Source organism: Tachyglossus aculeatus, chromosome 26 (assembly GCF_015852505.1).
Source record: "Tachyglossus aculeatus isolate mTacAcu1 chromosome 26, mTacAcu1.pri, whole genome shotgun sequence".
Lineage (NCBI taxonomy): Eukaryota > Metazoa > Chordata > Mammalia > Monotremata > Tachyglossidae > Tachyglossus > Tachyglossus aculeatus.
In genome coordinates, this window is record NC_052091.1 from 7,322,384 (window position 1) to 7,336,911 (window position 14,528).

General features: G+C 52.1%; 1 protein-coding gene across 1 annotated transcript in view; it reads left to right on the forward strand.

Moving 5' to 3' along the window:
* The first annotated feature begins 2,731 nt into the window (after positions 1-2,731).
* Positions 2,732-14,528, forward strand: part of RASL12 (RAS like family 12) — a 34,465-nt gene continuing 22,668 nt past the window's right edge. The window contains exons 1-2 of the mRNA XM_038767267.1: positions 2,732-2,858; positions 13,653-13,709. Coding sequence (XP_038623195.1) covers positions 2,732-2,858; positions 13,653-13,709 — 184 coding nt within the window. The remainder of the gene's footprint in view (positions 2,859-13,652; positions 13,710-14,528) is intronic.

Genomic DNA, 14,528 nt, shown 5'->3' on the forward strand with positions numbered 1-14,528 from the left:
CCAAGTGTTTAATGTACTGCTTGGCCCCTTATTAGGCCAGTATGTACTATTGATTAATTAATGTGAGCAATGTTTTCCCCAAACATCAGTTTTATTAGACCCTTCCTTGACTGTCACTTCTCAGCCTCCAAAAGCGCACTGTCTTCTGGTCATTGCAGATTGCTTATCAGCTGCTTAGGAAGTAATAATAATAATAATAACGATGGCATTTATTAAGCGCTTACTATGTACTATATGATAGAGACGGTCCCTACCCAACAGCGGGCTCACAGTCTAGAAGGGGGAGACAGAGAACAAAACAAACCATATTGACAAAATAAAATAAATAGAATAGATATGTACAAGTAAAATAAATAAATATGTACAAACATATATATTTGTATATATACATATATATATATGTACAGAGAAGCAGCGTGGCTCAGTGGAAAAGAGCACAGGCTTTGGAGTCAGAGGTCATGGGTTCAAATCCCGGCTGCACCACACGCCTACTGTGTGACTTTGCGCAAGTCACTTCACTTCTCTGGGCCTCAGTTCCCTCATCTGTAAAATGGGGATTAAGACTGTGAGCCCCCCCGCGGGACAACCTGATCACCTTGTAACCTCCCCAGCGCTTAGAACAGTGCTTTGCACATAGTAAGCGCTCAATAAATGCCATTATATTATTATTATTATTATTTTATCTACATCTAGACTGTGAGCCCACTCTAGACTGTGAGCCCACTGTTGGGTAGGGACCGTCTCTAGATGTTGCCAACTTGGACTTCCCAAGCACTTAGTACAGTGCTCTGCAATCAATCAATCAATCAATCAATCGTATTTATTGAGCGCTTACTGTGTGCAGAGCACTGGACTAAGCGCTTGGGAAGTCCAAGTTGGCAACATATAGAGACGGTCCCTACCCAACGGTGGGCTCACAGTCTAGAAGTCTCTGCACACAGTAATTCATTCATTCATTCATTCATTCATTCATTCATTCATTCATTCGTATCTATTGAGCGCTCTGTGTGAAGAGAGGCCCCGCCCCGTCATTCATTCGTTCATTCATTCACTCACTCATTCACTCATTCATTCGTATCTATTGAGCGCTGACTGTGGAGTGGCCCCGCCGCTGTCATTCATTCATTCATTCATTCATTCATTCATTCATTCATTCGCATCTATTGAGCTCTGACTGTGGAGTGGCCCCGCCGCTGTCATTCATTCATTCATTCATTACTCATAAATAGAGTAATAAATATGTACAAACATATATACATATATACAGGTGATATACATATATACAGGTGACATACATATATACAGCCCAGCGCTGTGCACACAGTAAGCGCTCAAGCGCTGCTCAGAGGGAAAGAGCCCGGGCTTTGGAGTCAGCGGTCGTGGGTTCCAATCCCGCCCTCCGCCACTTGTCAGCTGGGTGACTTGGGGCAAGTCACTTCGCTTCTCTGGGCCTCAGTTCCCTCAACTGTCAAGTGGGGATGAAGGCCGGGAGCCCCCCCGGGGGGACAACCTCATCCCCTTGTCCCCTCCCCCGGGGCTTAGGGCAGTGCTGGGCACACAGTGAGCGCTTCACCAATGCCATCGCTCATAAAGAATACCAATGAATACGGTTGAATGAAATGAGTGGATGAAGAGGGGGCCCGCCCTCCGTCGCGGCCCCTCCCCCCTGTCCCGCCGCTTGTCCCGTCCCCTCCTCCAGTCCCGCCCCCTGCCCCCTGCCCCCTGTCCCGGTCCCTCCCCCTGTCCTGCCCCCTCCCCCCGTCCCGCCCCCTGTCCCGCCCCCTTCCCTTACCCCCTCCCCCTGTCCTCTCCCCCGTCCCACCCCCTGTCCCGCTCTCTGTCCCCTGTCCCGCCCCCGTCCCCTGTCCCGCCCCCTGTCCCGTCCCCCGTCCCCTCCCCCTGTCCCGCCCTCTGTCCCGCCCCCTCCCCCTGTCCCGCCCCCATCCCCTGTCCCGTCCCCCTCCCCCCGTCCCGCCCCTCCCCCCTGTCCCGTCCCCCTCCCCCCGTCCCGTCCCGTCCCCCGGTCCCCTCTCCCTGTCCCGCCCCCCGTCCCGTCCCCCTCCCCCCGTCCCGCCCCCTGTCCCGCCCCCTCCCCCCGTCCCGTCCCGTCCCCCGTCCCCTCCCCCTGTCCCGCCCTCTGTCCCGCCCCCTATCCCCTGTCCCGCCCCCTCCCCCCTGTCCCGCCCCCTGTCCCGTCCGCCTCCCCCCTGTCCCGTCCGCCTCCCCCCTGTCCAGTCCCCCTCCCCCCTGTCCCGCCCCCTCCCCCGTCCCGCCCCCTGTCCCCCGTCCCGCCCCCTGTCCCCCCGCCCCGCCCCCCGTCCCGTCCCCGTCCCCGTCCCCCCTGTCTGGTCCCCGGCCGCGTCCCCCGCCGTGGGCGCGGTGGGTGCGGTGTGTCCCCCCCCCCCGTGTCCCCCCCCCGGTGTCCGGGCTGCTCCGCCCGCCCCCGCCGCTCCCCGCTCCCCGCTCCCCCTCCCGTCCCGGGGGTCCCGTCCCGTCCCGTCCCGTCCCGTCCCGGGGGTCCCGCCCCGGGGGTCCCGCCCGTCCGGCGGCTCCCTGCTCCCCAAGCGCCGGGGGTGCGGGGGACGCCCGGGCTGGACGGACCCTCCCTCCGTCCGTCCCGGCCCGGCCCTGGGAAGGGGAGTCCCGTGCCCCCCGTGCCCCCCGTGCCCCCCTTGCCCCCCCCGCCCCCGGTGCCCCCCGTGCCCCCCGTGCCCCCGCCGGTGTCCTGTCCATGGCCTCGGTGTTCGGCAAAGCCCGGGCCGGGAGCGGCGGTGGCGGCGGCCCCGACCGCGCGGCCCCCGGCCCGCTCCCCGACGTCAACCTGGCCATCCTGGGCCAAAGAGGAGCCGGAAAGTCGGGTAAGCGGCGGGGGGGCGGGGGCCCGGGGCCACCCCAGGACCCCGCCGGAACCAGCCTCCCAGCCAGCCCCTCCGTCCGGCCCCCGGCCCCCCCGCCATCCCCTCCTCCCCCTCCTCCCATGACCCTGGACCCCCCGCCATCCCCTCCCCCATGATCCTGGCCCCCCGCCATCCCCTCCCCCATGACCCTGGCCCCCCACCATTCCCTCCCCCCATGGCCCTGGCCCCCCCGCCATCCCCTCCTCCCATGACCCTGGCCCCCCGCCATCCCCTCCCCTCTGACCCTGGCCCCCCCGCCATCCCCTCCCCTCTGACACTGGACCACCACCACCACCCCCTCTCCCCTGACCCAGGACCCCCACCATCCCCTCCTTCCATGACCCTGGACCCCCACCATTCCCTCCCCTCTGACCCTGGACCATTGCCATCCCCTCCTCTCTGACCCTGAAACCACCACCACCCCCTCCCCTCTGACCCTGGACCACTGCCATCCCCTCCTCTCTGACCCTGAACCACCACCACCCCCTCTCCCCTGACCCAGGACCCCCACCATCCCCTCCCCCATGACTCTGGACCCCCCGCCATCCCCTCCTCCCATGACCCTGGACCCCCCGCCATCCCCTCCTCCCATGACCCTGGACCCCCCGCCATCCCCTCCTCCCATGACCCTGGACCCCCCGCCATCCCCTCCTCCCATGACCCTGGACCCCCCGCCATCCCCTCCTCCCATGACCCTGGACCCCCCGCCATCCCCTCCTCCCATGACCCTGGACCCCCCGCCATCCCCTCCTCCCATGACCCTGGACCCCCCGCCATCCCCTCCTCCCATGACCCTGGACCCCCCGCCATCCCCTCCTCCCATGACCCTGGACCCCCCCGCCATCCCCTCCTCCCATGACCCTGGACCCCCCGCCATCCCCTCCTCCCATGACCCTGGACCCCCCGCCATCCCCTCCTCCCATGACCCTGGACCCCCCGCCATCCCCTCCTCCCATGACCCTGGACCCCCCGCCATCCCCTCCTCCCATGACCCTGGACCCCCCGCCATCCCCTCCTCCCATGACCCTGGACCCCCCGCCATCCCCTCCTCCCATGACCCTGGACCCCCCGCCATCCCCTCCTCCCATGACCCTGGACCCCCCCCCCCCCGCCATCCCCTCTCCCCCCCCCATCCCCACCCTCCGGATTCCCCCCTTCTCCAGAGCCCACCTCCCAGAGGTTGACTTGCAGGAGGGGGCTGCCCGAATCCCTCCTCCTCCTCCTCGGGGTTTCATCCCATTGCCAAGATAATAATTATGGTTTAGTTAAGCACTTACTGTGCGCTAGGCACTGTACTAAGCGCTAGGATGGATACCAGAAAGTCGTGTTGGACACCAGTCCCTGTCCCACGTGGGGCTCATAGCCTCAATCCCCATTTTACAGATGAGGCACAGAGAAGTGAGGTGACTTTCCCGAGGCCACACAGCAGGCAAGTGGCGGAGCGGGATTAGAACCCATGACCTTCCGACTCCCAGGCCCGGGCTCTATCAACCAGGCCATGGTGTGCAGCCAGAATCACTCCAGCCTGGCACCTCCCTGGGTTTCCCTAAATCCTGCTCTGCTATTTGTCTGCTGTGTGACCTTGGGCAAGTCACTTAACTTCCCTGTCCCTAAGTTACCCCATCTGCAAAATGGGGAGTAAGACCGTGAGCCCCATGTGGGACAGGGACTGTGTCCAACCTGATTACCTTGTGCCTACCCCAGTGCTTGGCATATAGTAAGCGCTTAGTACAGTGCTCTGCACACAGTAAGCGCTCAATAAATGTGATTAAATGAATGAATAGTAAGCGCTTAAAAGCTACCATTATTATTATTATTATTTCCCAACCCCCCTGAAACAGGGACTGTGTCCAACCTGATTACCTTGTGTCTACCCCAGCTCTTGGCACATAGTAAGCGCTTAAAAGCTATCATTATTATTATTATTATTTCCCAACCCCCCTCAAACAGGGACTGTGTCCAACCTGATTACCTTGTGTCTACCCCAGCGCTTGGCATATAGTAAGCGCTTAAAAGCTACCATTATTATTATTATTTCCCAACCACCCTCAAACAGGGACTGTCCAACCTGATTACCTTGTGTCTACCCCAGCGCTTGGCACATAGTAAGCGCTTAAAAGCTACCATTATTATTATTATTATTATTTCCCAACCCCCCTCAAACAGGGACTGTGTCCAACCTGATTACCTTGTGTCTACCCCAGCACTTGGCATATAGTAAGCGCTTAAAAGCTACCATTATTATTATTATTTCCCAACCACCCTCAAACAGGGACTGTCCAACCTGATTACCTTGTGTCTACCCCAGCGCTTGGCATATAGTAAGCGCTTAAAAGCTGCCATTATTATTATTATTATTATTATTATTATTATTATTTCCCAAACACCCTCAAACAGGGAAGCAGCTGGGGTCCCGAAAGGTGGGAGAGCCCTGCTGAAAAAGGCGCTAGGCCACCGGGGCAGGGATAATCAATTAATCAATCAGTGGTATTTATTGAGCACTTTCTCTGTGCAGAGCACTATAGTAACTGCTTGGGAGAGTATAGCGGAGGATCCCTGCCTTCAAGGAGCATACAGTCTAGCAGGAGGGAGAAACAGAGGGGGAGGGAGATTGGAGGGGTCACCTCCATATGGGAGGAGGGGTCTGTAATTCCTGGCTGATCCCTTGTCGCTGCCAAACTTCAACAGGAGTGCAAAGTTGTGGGACCAAAAAAGTGGGAAAGTGTGATCCTCAGCCTCTTAAGAGCGGTCCCTTCAGCAGGTTTGGAGACGGAGGAAAGGGAAGAGTCCAGACTCCCTTCTGGAATCCAGCGAGCCATGATTAGAAAAACTGCACCCTCAACTCTCTCATTAAGCCAACCCTTAATGAAGAAAACGCTAATAATAAGAATATGTGTGGTATTTAAGTGCTTACTATGTGCCAAGCACGTTGCTCCGCTTTGTGGATTCTCTATCCCCAGAATCCGTCTCCCCTGGGAGCATCCCTGGACTTGAGGCAGTTAAAAGTTCTGTCCGGTGTGCCTCCGCCTCGAAGTTTTTCAGCAACACTTTTTCAAGGAAAATCCTTCTTATGGCTCTCGTTTTCTCCTGGGCGTCACACACAGAGGTGTGGATAATCAATCAGTGGCATTTATTGCGCCCTTCCTATGGGCAGAGCACTGTACTGAGCGCTTGGGAGAGTACAGTACAGCGGAGTTGGTGGATACGTTTCCTGCCCACAACATGTTTGTGGTCTAAGCTCGTCGTGGGCAGGGGATGTGTCTACCGATACTGTTATATTGTTACGTTGTACTCGCCCAGGCACATAGTACATTGCTCTACAGTCAGGAAGGGCTCAGTAAATTTGATCGATTGATGGATTGATAGAGAAAAGGAAAAGGAAATCAATAAGCGGTATTTATTGATGGTGGGTGTCAACTGAATATCTCGTCTCTATCCCCAGCCTTCAGTGTGGTGTTGGACACACAGCAAGCACTTGACGAATGCCACAGTTGTTATTTACTGAGCGCGTACTGCACGCAGAGGAGAAGCAGCACGGCGTAGTGGAGAGAGCCTTGTCAATCCAAGGTCATGGATTCTAATCCTGACTCCACCACTTGTCTGCCGTGGGACCTTGGGCAAGTCACTTCACTTCTCTGGGCCTCAGTGACCTCATCTGTAAAACGGGGATTGAGACCGTGAGCCCCACGTGGGACAGGGACTGTGTCCAACCTGATTTGTTTGTATCCACCTCGGTGCTTAGTGCAGCGCTTAACAAATACCGGAATTATTATTAATATTCTAAGCGCTTGGGAGGGCACAGTAGAGTAAGGAGACGCAATCCCTGCTCTCAAGGAGTTTACAGTCTAGAGGAAACAACTTATCAGTTTTCATGCTTGATTGGAAGCTGGACTTTCCAGCCCCCAAATCCCACCATTTATCTCCCCCATTCGAGGGCAAGATTCTCAAGGCAGATATGTGTCACTTCTTTATTATTATTATTATTGTTATTATTATTGTTATTGTTATTACAGTGCTTGATGCTTAGTAAGCCCATAAATGCTTACTGAGTGTCAAGCAACTGTTCTGAGTGCTGGGGTAGCTACAAAGTTGGTCACAGTCCCTGTCCCACCTGGGGCTCACAATCTAAGGAGGGAGATCAGGTATTGAATCTTCATTTTACAAGCGAGGAAACTGAGGCACAGAGAAGGTCCCACAGCTGACAAGGGTTGGAGCCGGGATTTAGAGGGAGGAGAATCGGGAGAGGACGGTGTCAGTGAAGCCGAGGTTGGATAACGTTTCCAGAAGGAGGTGGTCGACAGTGTTGAAAGCCGCTGAGGGGTTGAGGAGGATTAGGATGAAGTAGAGGCCGTTGAATTTGGCAGGAAGGAGATCACTGGTGATCTCCTCTGAGAGGGAGATTTCTGTGGAGTGAAGGGGATGGAAACAGATTGGAGGGGGGCAAGGAGAGAATTGGAGGAGAGGAATACCGCCGACTCCCTCCTGGTACTCCTAGGGCCTCAGGTCTCTCCCGGTGACCTCTGAGAGGGCGATTTCTGTGGAGTGAAGGGGATGGAAACCAGATTGGAGGGGGTCAAGGAGAGAATTGGAGGAGAGGAATACCACCGACTCCCTCCTGGTACTCCCAGGGCCTCAGGTCTGTCCCTAAAGCCCGGGCAGATTAACAGTTCGGGTGGAGGGAGGAAGCAATACAATATGATTGAATGAATGAGTGGATGAACTCTGGGGCAGCCGCCGTCCATCAGGCTGACTTCTGGGCCAACCAGGAAGCCTGTTCCTGCTGACCAGCTATCTAAACCCAAGAATCCCTTTGCCGGGCCCAAGATATTTGGCCAAACCTTTCTACTTCCCGGCTGCCTTTTGGTTGGACTTAAAAAAGGAACAGAACTGGCTTGACCGATCGCGTTGGCTTCCGGGAAATGGATGTGGCTTGTGCCCCGGGCCGTTATAGCTCGGATGCCTGGTCTCCGAGTGGTCCCTGTGTCTGCCGGTTGGGAGAAGGTGGCAGGGTATCTGAACCTTGTGTTTGTGCAGAAAACTTGCCAACTTGGACTTCCCAAGCGCTTAGTACAGTGCTGTGCACACAGTAAGCGCTCGATAAAGACGACTGAATGAATGACTGCAGAAAAGAAGCGACTTTTCCAAATTGGAAATCGAGGCCCTAACTAGTGAAATGGCTCTCTCCGGCCAGCCCTGTAAATCCAAGTGTGATATATTCCCAGTGTCCTAAAAATCTTGGAAGAGAGTTAAGAAACATTTTTTATACACTGCTTTATTCTTTGGAGACTAACGTAACATTTGGCTCGATTTTGACCTTCAGTTGCTAATTTCGGCCGGGATCCCTCTCCCCCTTTTTCGCCGTTAGATGCGGCAGGGAAAGAACTTGATACATTCAAAACTACATAATTAAAACATATGTGGAAGATGCGGGGGGAAAGAAAAAAATCTATGTTGAAAAGCCTGGTTGGCTCTTTGGATGAATTTCTTGTAAAGCGTTTGTTCTCTTCTGGAATTGAAAAATTGGATTTTTTTTTTTTAATCTATCCCAGCACTGGAATGATAAATCACAACTGTTAGAGAGCTTACATCACTTTGCGGAGATTGACTGTGGAACCAAGTTCTAGTTTGGGATTTTCTCTTCTCTTCGCTTTCTTCTCCTCAAACTCCAATTCCAGCAACTCACAAAGTGTTTCTTCGTTGCAGGGAGATTTCTTCCGTCCTCCCTGTAAATGACAGTAAAATCTGCCTCCCTCAGATAGGTTTTTCTGAGCCCTCTGCAGAGAGTGGGGAGGAGACGGCATTCTTGGGCTGCTTAACTCTTTTTAACATTTCAGGTTTATTAAACTCCAAACAGATTCAGCACGAAATGTCTTTTCCATTAGTTAACCAAAAAAAAAGTCAAAACAAACAAACAAACCCCGAAAACCATGTGTGTAATTTGAGGGAAATTTAATCCACATGTTTCTGATTCCCTTTGACTGGAAGGATCAGAACATTTCTGTCTGAAAGCCGTTCGGTGGTCCAAGGAGCGCATTAACCAGCCTTGAAAAACCACATTCTCCGCTTAAAGGCACGTCTCTTTTTTGGCCACGAGAGGATTTGAAGATGATCGGAAGGGCTGCTAAGGGAGAGAGAGGAGAGAGAGAAAGAAAGCAATCTGTAATACCTTTTGTTGTTGTTGCTTAGCGCTTTTATTTTTTCCAAGAGCTTTCACATCAGTTACCACATTTTATCTTCACACCATCACAGGGGTTGGGAGAGGGGAGTGGTTTTATGTCCGTTTTACAGATGAGGAAAGAGAGGCCCAGAGAGGTTCAGTGACTTGCTCAGGGTCACACAGCAGGCTGGAGGAGAGCAGGATCCAGAATCCCAGTCTGTTGACTCCCCACACCCCTCTGATTCCTCTAGAAGCACCAGAAGCAGCGTGGCTCAGTGGAAAGAGCCCGGGCTTTGGAGTCAGAGGTCACGGGTTCAAATCCCGGCTCCCCCGCTTGCCAGCTGTGTGACTTTGGGCAAGTCACGTCACTTCTCTGGGCCTCAGTTACCTCATCTGTAAAATGAGGATTAAGACTATGAGCCCCATACGGGACAACCTGATCTCCTCGTATCCTCCCCAGCGCTTAGGACAGTGCTTTGCACATAGTAAGCGCTTAACAAATACCAAAATAATTATTATTATGTAGGCCACGCAGCAAGTCTTCTCTGTGATGAGGCTGGCCAGGGGTTTTTCCTCTTCTGGAATTAAAAAGATCAGAAATACCACTCCAATGGAGAATTTTGTAGCTCCTAGTCACAATGGCTTCCTCCTTCCGAAATTTCCCAGGGGTGATTAAGGCTCAGTCCCCTCGCCCAGTTGCCCTTGAAGAGGAGGAGGATGGGCACCTGAAAGGGCCAAGGGGAAACCGAGGCAAGACTTTGCCTTTTTCCTCTCCTTGGCCTCTGGGTCTTAGAAAACCCGCACTCCCGGCCTCTCCCGCTTTCCAGACTTCGTACATACCGTTCTCCTCATCTGGAATGCCCTCCCCACTTCTTTTTTTGGGGAAAAAAAAAGCACATCTCCTCCCTCCTACTCATCTCTTCTTTGACACTTCCCAGATTAACCCCCTCCAATCAACTCCTTAGCACTCCTGCAAATAATAGTAATAATTGCGGTATTTCATCATCATCATCAATCGTATTTATTGAGCGCTTACTGTGTGCAGAACACTGTACTAAGCACTTGTGAAGTACAAGTTGGCAACATATAGAGACAGTCCCTACCCAACAGTGGGCTCACAGTCTAAAAGGGGGAGACAGAGAACAAAACCAAACATACTAACAAAATGAAATAAATAGAATAGATATGTACAAGCAAAATAAATAAATAAATAAATAGAGTAACAAATATGTACAAACATATATATATATATATATACAGGTGCAGTGGGGAAGGGAAGGAGGTAAGATGGGGGGATGGAGAGGGGGACGAGGGGGAGAGGAAGGAAGGGGCTTAGTCTGGGAAGGCCTCCTGGAGGAGGTGAGCTCTCAGTAGGGTATTTGTTAAGCACTTACTATGTGCCAGGCACTGTTCTAAGCGCCGGGGTGGTTACCAGCTAACCAGGTTGGACACAGCCCCTGTTCCACGTGGAGTTCAGATTCATTCATTCATTCAATCGTATTTATTGAGCGCTTATTGTGTGCAGACGCTGTACTAAGCGCTTGGGAAGTCCAAGTTGGCAACATATAGAGACGGTCCCTACCCAACAGTGGGCTCTCAGATCTTGATTTTCAAATGTCTGTGCCTTACAAGTTTACAGTAGTCGATGGGCCCCTGCGGAGTTTGTGGCAGGTTTATTTGGGTCGTCCTTATTAGAGTGAAATCAAGGGTATTTACTGAACGCCCATTGTGTGCAGAGCCTTGTGCTAAGCATCTGGGAGTTAGTAGATAGGATCGCAGCCCTCCAGGAGTAGTAGTAATAGTATTTATTAAGTACGTATTGTGTGCAGAGCACTGTACTCTAAGGGCTGGTAGAGAATACATAAGTGGCCTAGAACAGTGCTTTGCACATAGTAAACGCTTAATAAATACCATTAGAAAAAAAGTGGCAATTAGACACTGTCCCTGGTTGGGGATAGGGTGTGCTCTGGAGAGAGAACGTAAATTACAGATAGGAGGAAGAGGGAGAAGCAGTGTGGCCTAGTGGAAAGAGCCCCGGGCCAGGAGTCCCGGAACCTGGATTCTAATCCTGGCTCCTCCACTTAAAATAATACATAAATAATAATAATAATGGCATTTATTAAGCGCTTACTATGTGCAAAGCACTGTTCTAAGCGCTGGGGAGGTTACAAAGTGATCAGGTTATCCCACAGGGGGCTCACAGCCTTAATCCCCATTTTACAGATGAGGTAACTGAGGCCCAGAGACGTGAAGTGACTCGCCCAAAGTCACACAGCTGATAATTGGCAGAGCCGGGATTCGAACCCATGACCTCTGACTTCAAAGCCCATGCTCTTCCCACTCAGCCATGCTGCTTCTCAGCCGTGAGTCACTTCACTTCTCTGGGCCTCAGTTTCCTCATCTGTAAAATGAGGATTAAATCCCACTCCCTCCTACCTAGACCGTGAGCCCCATGCAGGACAGGGACTCTATCCAAACTGATAACATTGTATCTACCTATGTTATTATTATTATTATTATTATTATTTAATAGAGAAGCGGCGTGGCTCAGTGGAAAGAGCCCGGGCTTTGGAGTCAGAGGTCATGGGTTCAAATCCCGGCTCCACCAACTGTCAGCTATGTGACTTTGGGCAAGTCACTTCACTTCTCTGTGCCTCAGTTACCTTTTCATTCATTCAATTCATTCAATCGTATTTATTGAGCGCTTACTGTGTGCAGAGCACTGTACTAAGCGCTTGGGAAGTCCAAGTTGGCAACATATAGCGACGGTCCCTACCCAACAGCGGGCTCACAGTCTAGAAGGAGAAGACAGATGACAAAACAAAACATATTAACAAAATAAAATAAATAGAATAAATATGTATAAATAAAATAGAGTAATAAATACGTACAAACATATATACGGGGTTTAAGACTGTGAGTACCCCGTGGGACAACCTGATCACCTTGTAACCTCCCCAGCGTTTAGAACAGGGCTTTGCACATAGTAAGCACTTAATAAATGCCAGTATTATTATTATTATTATTATTATTATTGACAAGGAGGGCAGGAAGTAGCTGAGGAGAAGCAAACCCATGGAACCCAATCTTGTGCCAGAGTTAGAGACCCTCTATTTGCCATCTAATAATAATAATAACAACAACAATAATAGAAATATATCATTTTATTATTGTTGTGGTGGTATTTAAGAGCTTACTATGTGCCAAGCGCTGAGAAGGATACGATACAATCAGACACTCCCTCTGGCCGACCTGCCTCTCGCAGCTAAGGGAGAGGCAAAGCTGGTAATTGAATCCCTATTGTACAGATGAGGAAACTGAGGCTCACAAGAAGTTAGGGAGCTTGCCCCAGGCCCCACAGTGGGCAACCGGCTTGGAGTGGGGATTAGAACCCAGGTCTCCAGGTTCTCAGGCCGCAGCTGTTTCCCCTAGGCCCTGCTGCTTCTAGAAAAGGTGGAGTCCCACGGGAATTGACGTTTAAACGAAGCCTGGACGTATTTGTTAAGCGCTTACTATGTGCCAAGCACTGTTCTACTTAGAGAGGGCCACAGTCTAGCGGAAAGTGGCCGGACCCAGGAGTCAGAGGACCTGGATTCTTATCCAGGCACCCCCACTTCTCCGTTGGGCGACCAAGGACAAGTTACTTCACTGCTCTGGGCCTCAGTTTCCTCCTCCGTAAAATGGGGATTCAATATCTGTTTTTCCTGTGTGAACTACGGGACAGAGACTGTCCTACCTAATAATAATAATTATTGTATTTAAGTGCTTGCTATGTGCCAAGCACTGGGGTAGATACCAGCTAATCAGGTTGGACACAGTCCCTGTCCCACATGGGACTCCCAGTCTTCACCCCCATTTTACAGATGAGGGCCCAGGAGAGTGAAGCGACTTGCCCAAGGTCACACAGCAGACACGTGGTAGAGCTGGGATTAGAACCCACATCCTCTGACTCTCAGTCCGTGCTCTTTCCATTAGGCCATGCTGCTGCTACCTGATTACTTTGTATCTACCCTGGTACTTACTACATCTCTTGGCACATAGTAAACACTTAACAGATACCACAGTTATTATTATTATTTTACCTCCAAAGAGATTTCATGGACTCTATTGGGCCCGTTCATTCATTCATTCAATTGTATTTATTGAGCGCTTACTGTGTGCAGAGCACTTACTAAGCGCTTGGGAAGTACAAGTCGGCAACAAATAGGGACGGTCCCTACCCAACGATGGGATCACAGTCTAGAAGGGGGAGACAAACAATAAAACAAGCAGACATCTTGTTAGGTATATATATATTTACCCATTCAAGTGTGATTTCTTCATATTCTTAATCTGCGTCGGTGCCATATGCTGGAGTCTCCATGGTCCTTGGTCACCCAACGGAGAGATTTCATGGAGCCCATCGCGATTCCTCCTCCTGACCCATTTTTCCCTCGGCAGGGACAGTTACTGCCCCCACCATCCCCCGGGACTCCTAAACAAATGAGCCCGAGGCTGAGTGGCACTTAGCACAGAGCTCCGCACACAGTAGGCGCTCAATAAATAGCTGTTGCTTGATCAGGCCGGGTCTAATCTCGGCTCTTCTCGTCCTCTTTCAGCTCTGACGGTGAAGTTCCTCACCAGGCGGTTCATCAGCGAATACGATCCGGATTTGGGTAAGCTGCCTCACCCCCGGCTCCCCTGGGGTCGGGTGGTCTTTTCCTGCCCCCGCGACCCCGGGGTGGGGTCTGTCGGCCGCTGAAACACCAAGTCCCCAGGTAGACTGAGCTCTCTCCCTTGGGAACAGGCCTGGAGGTTGATAATAATAATAATAATAATGATGACATTTGACTGTGAGCCCACTGTTGGGTAGAGACCGTCTCTATACGTTGCCAACTTGGACTTCCCAAGCGCTTAGTACGGTGCTCTGCACACAGTAAGTGCTCAATAAATACAATTGAATGAATGACTGACATTTGTTAAGCACTCATTATGTGCACAGCACTGTTCTAAGCTCTGGGAAGGACACAAGGTGATCAGGTTGTCCCACTTGGGGCTCACAGTCTTACTCCCTATTTTACAGATTCATTCATTCATTCAGTCGTATTTCTTGAGCGCTTACTTGAGCCGGGTTTGAAACCCAGATACCCCAACTTCCAGGCCCGGGCTCTTTCCACTAGGCCACGTTACTTCTCCTTCTTTCCTCCTCTTCTTCCCATCCCCTTTCTCCCTCTCTTTTCCCCCTTCCTCTTCACCACTCTCTCCTTCTCCCATTCCCTTCCCCATCCTCCTTTCCTCTTTATCCGCTTCCCTCTCTTATCTTCCCCCTCACCACACCCTTCTCTTTCCCTCACTTCTCCCCCTTCCTCATCTCCCTGAAATTTGGCCCCTTCCATGCCCCCTAGTAAATTGGTAGGAGGCGCAGGGAGAGTTGGAGAGAAGTTTGACCCCCAGAGTGACCCCTGCACAGTGAGTCGGATATAATAATGATTGCA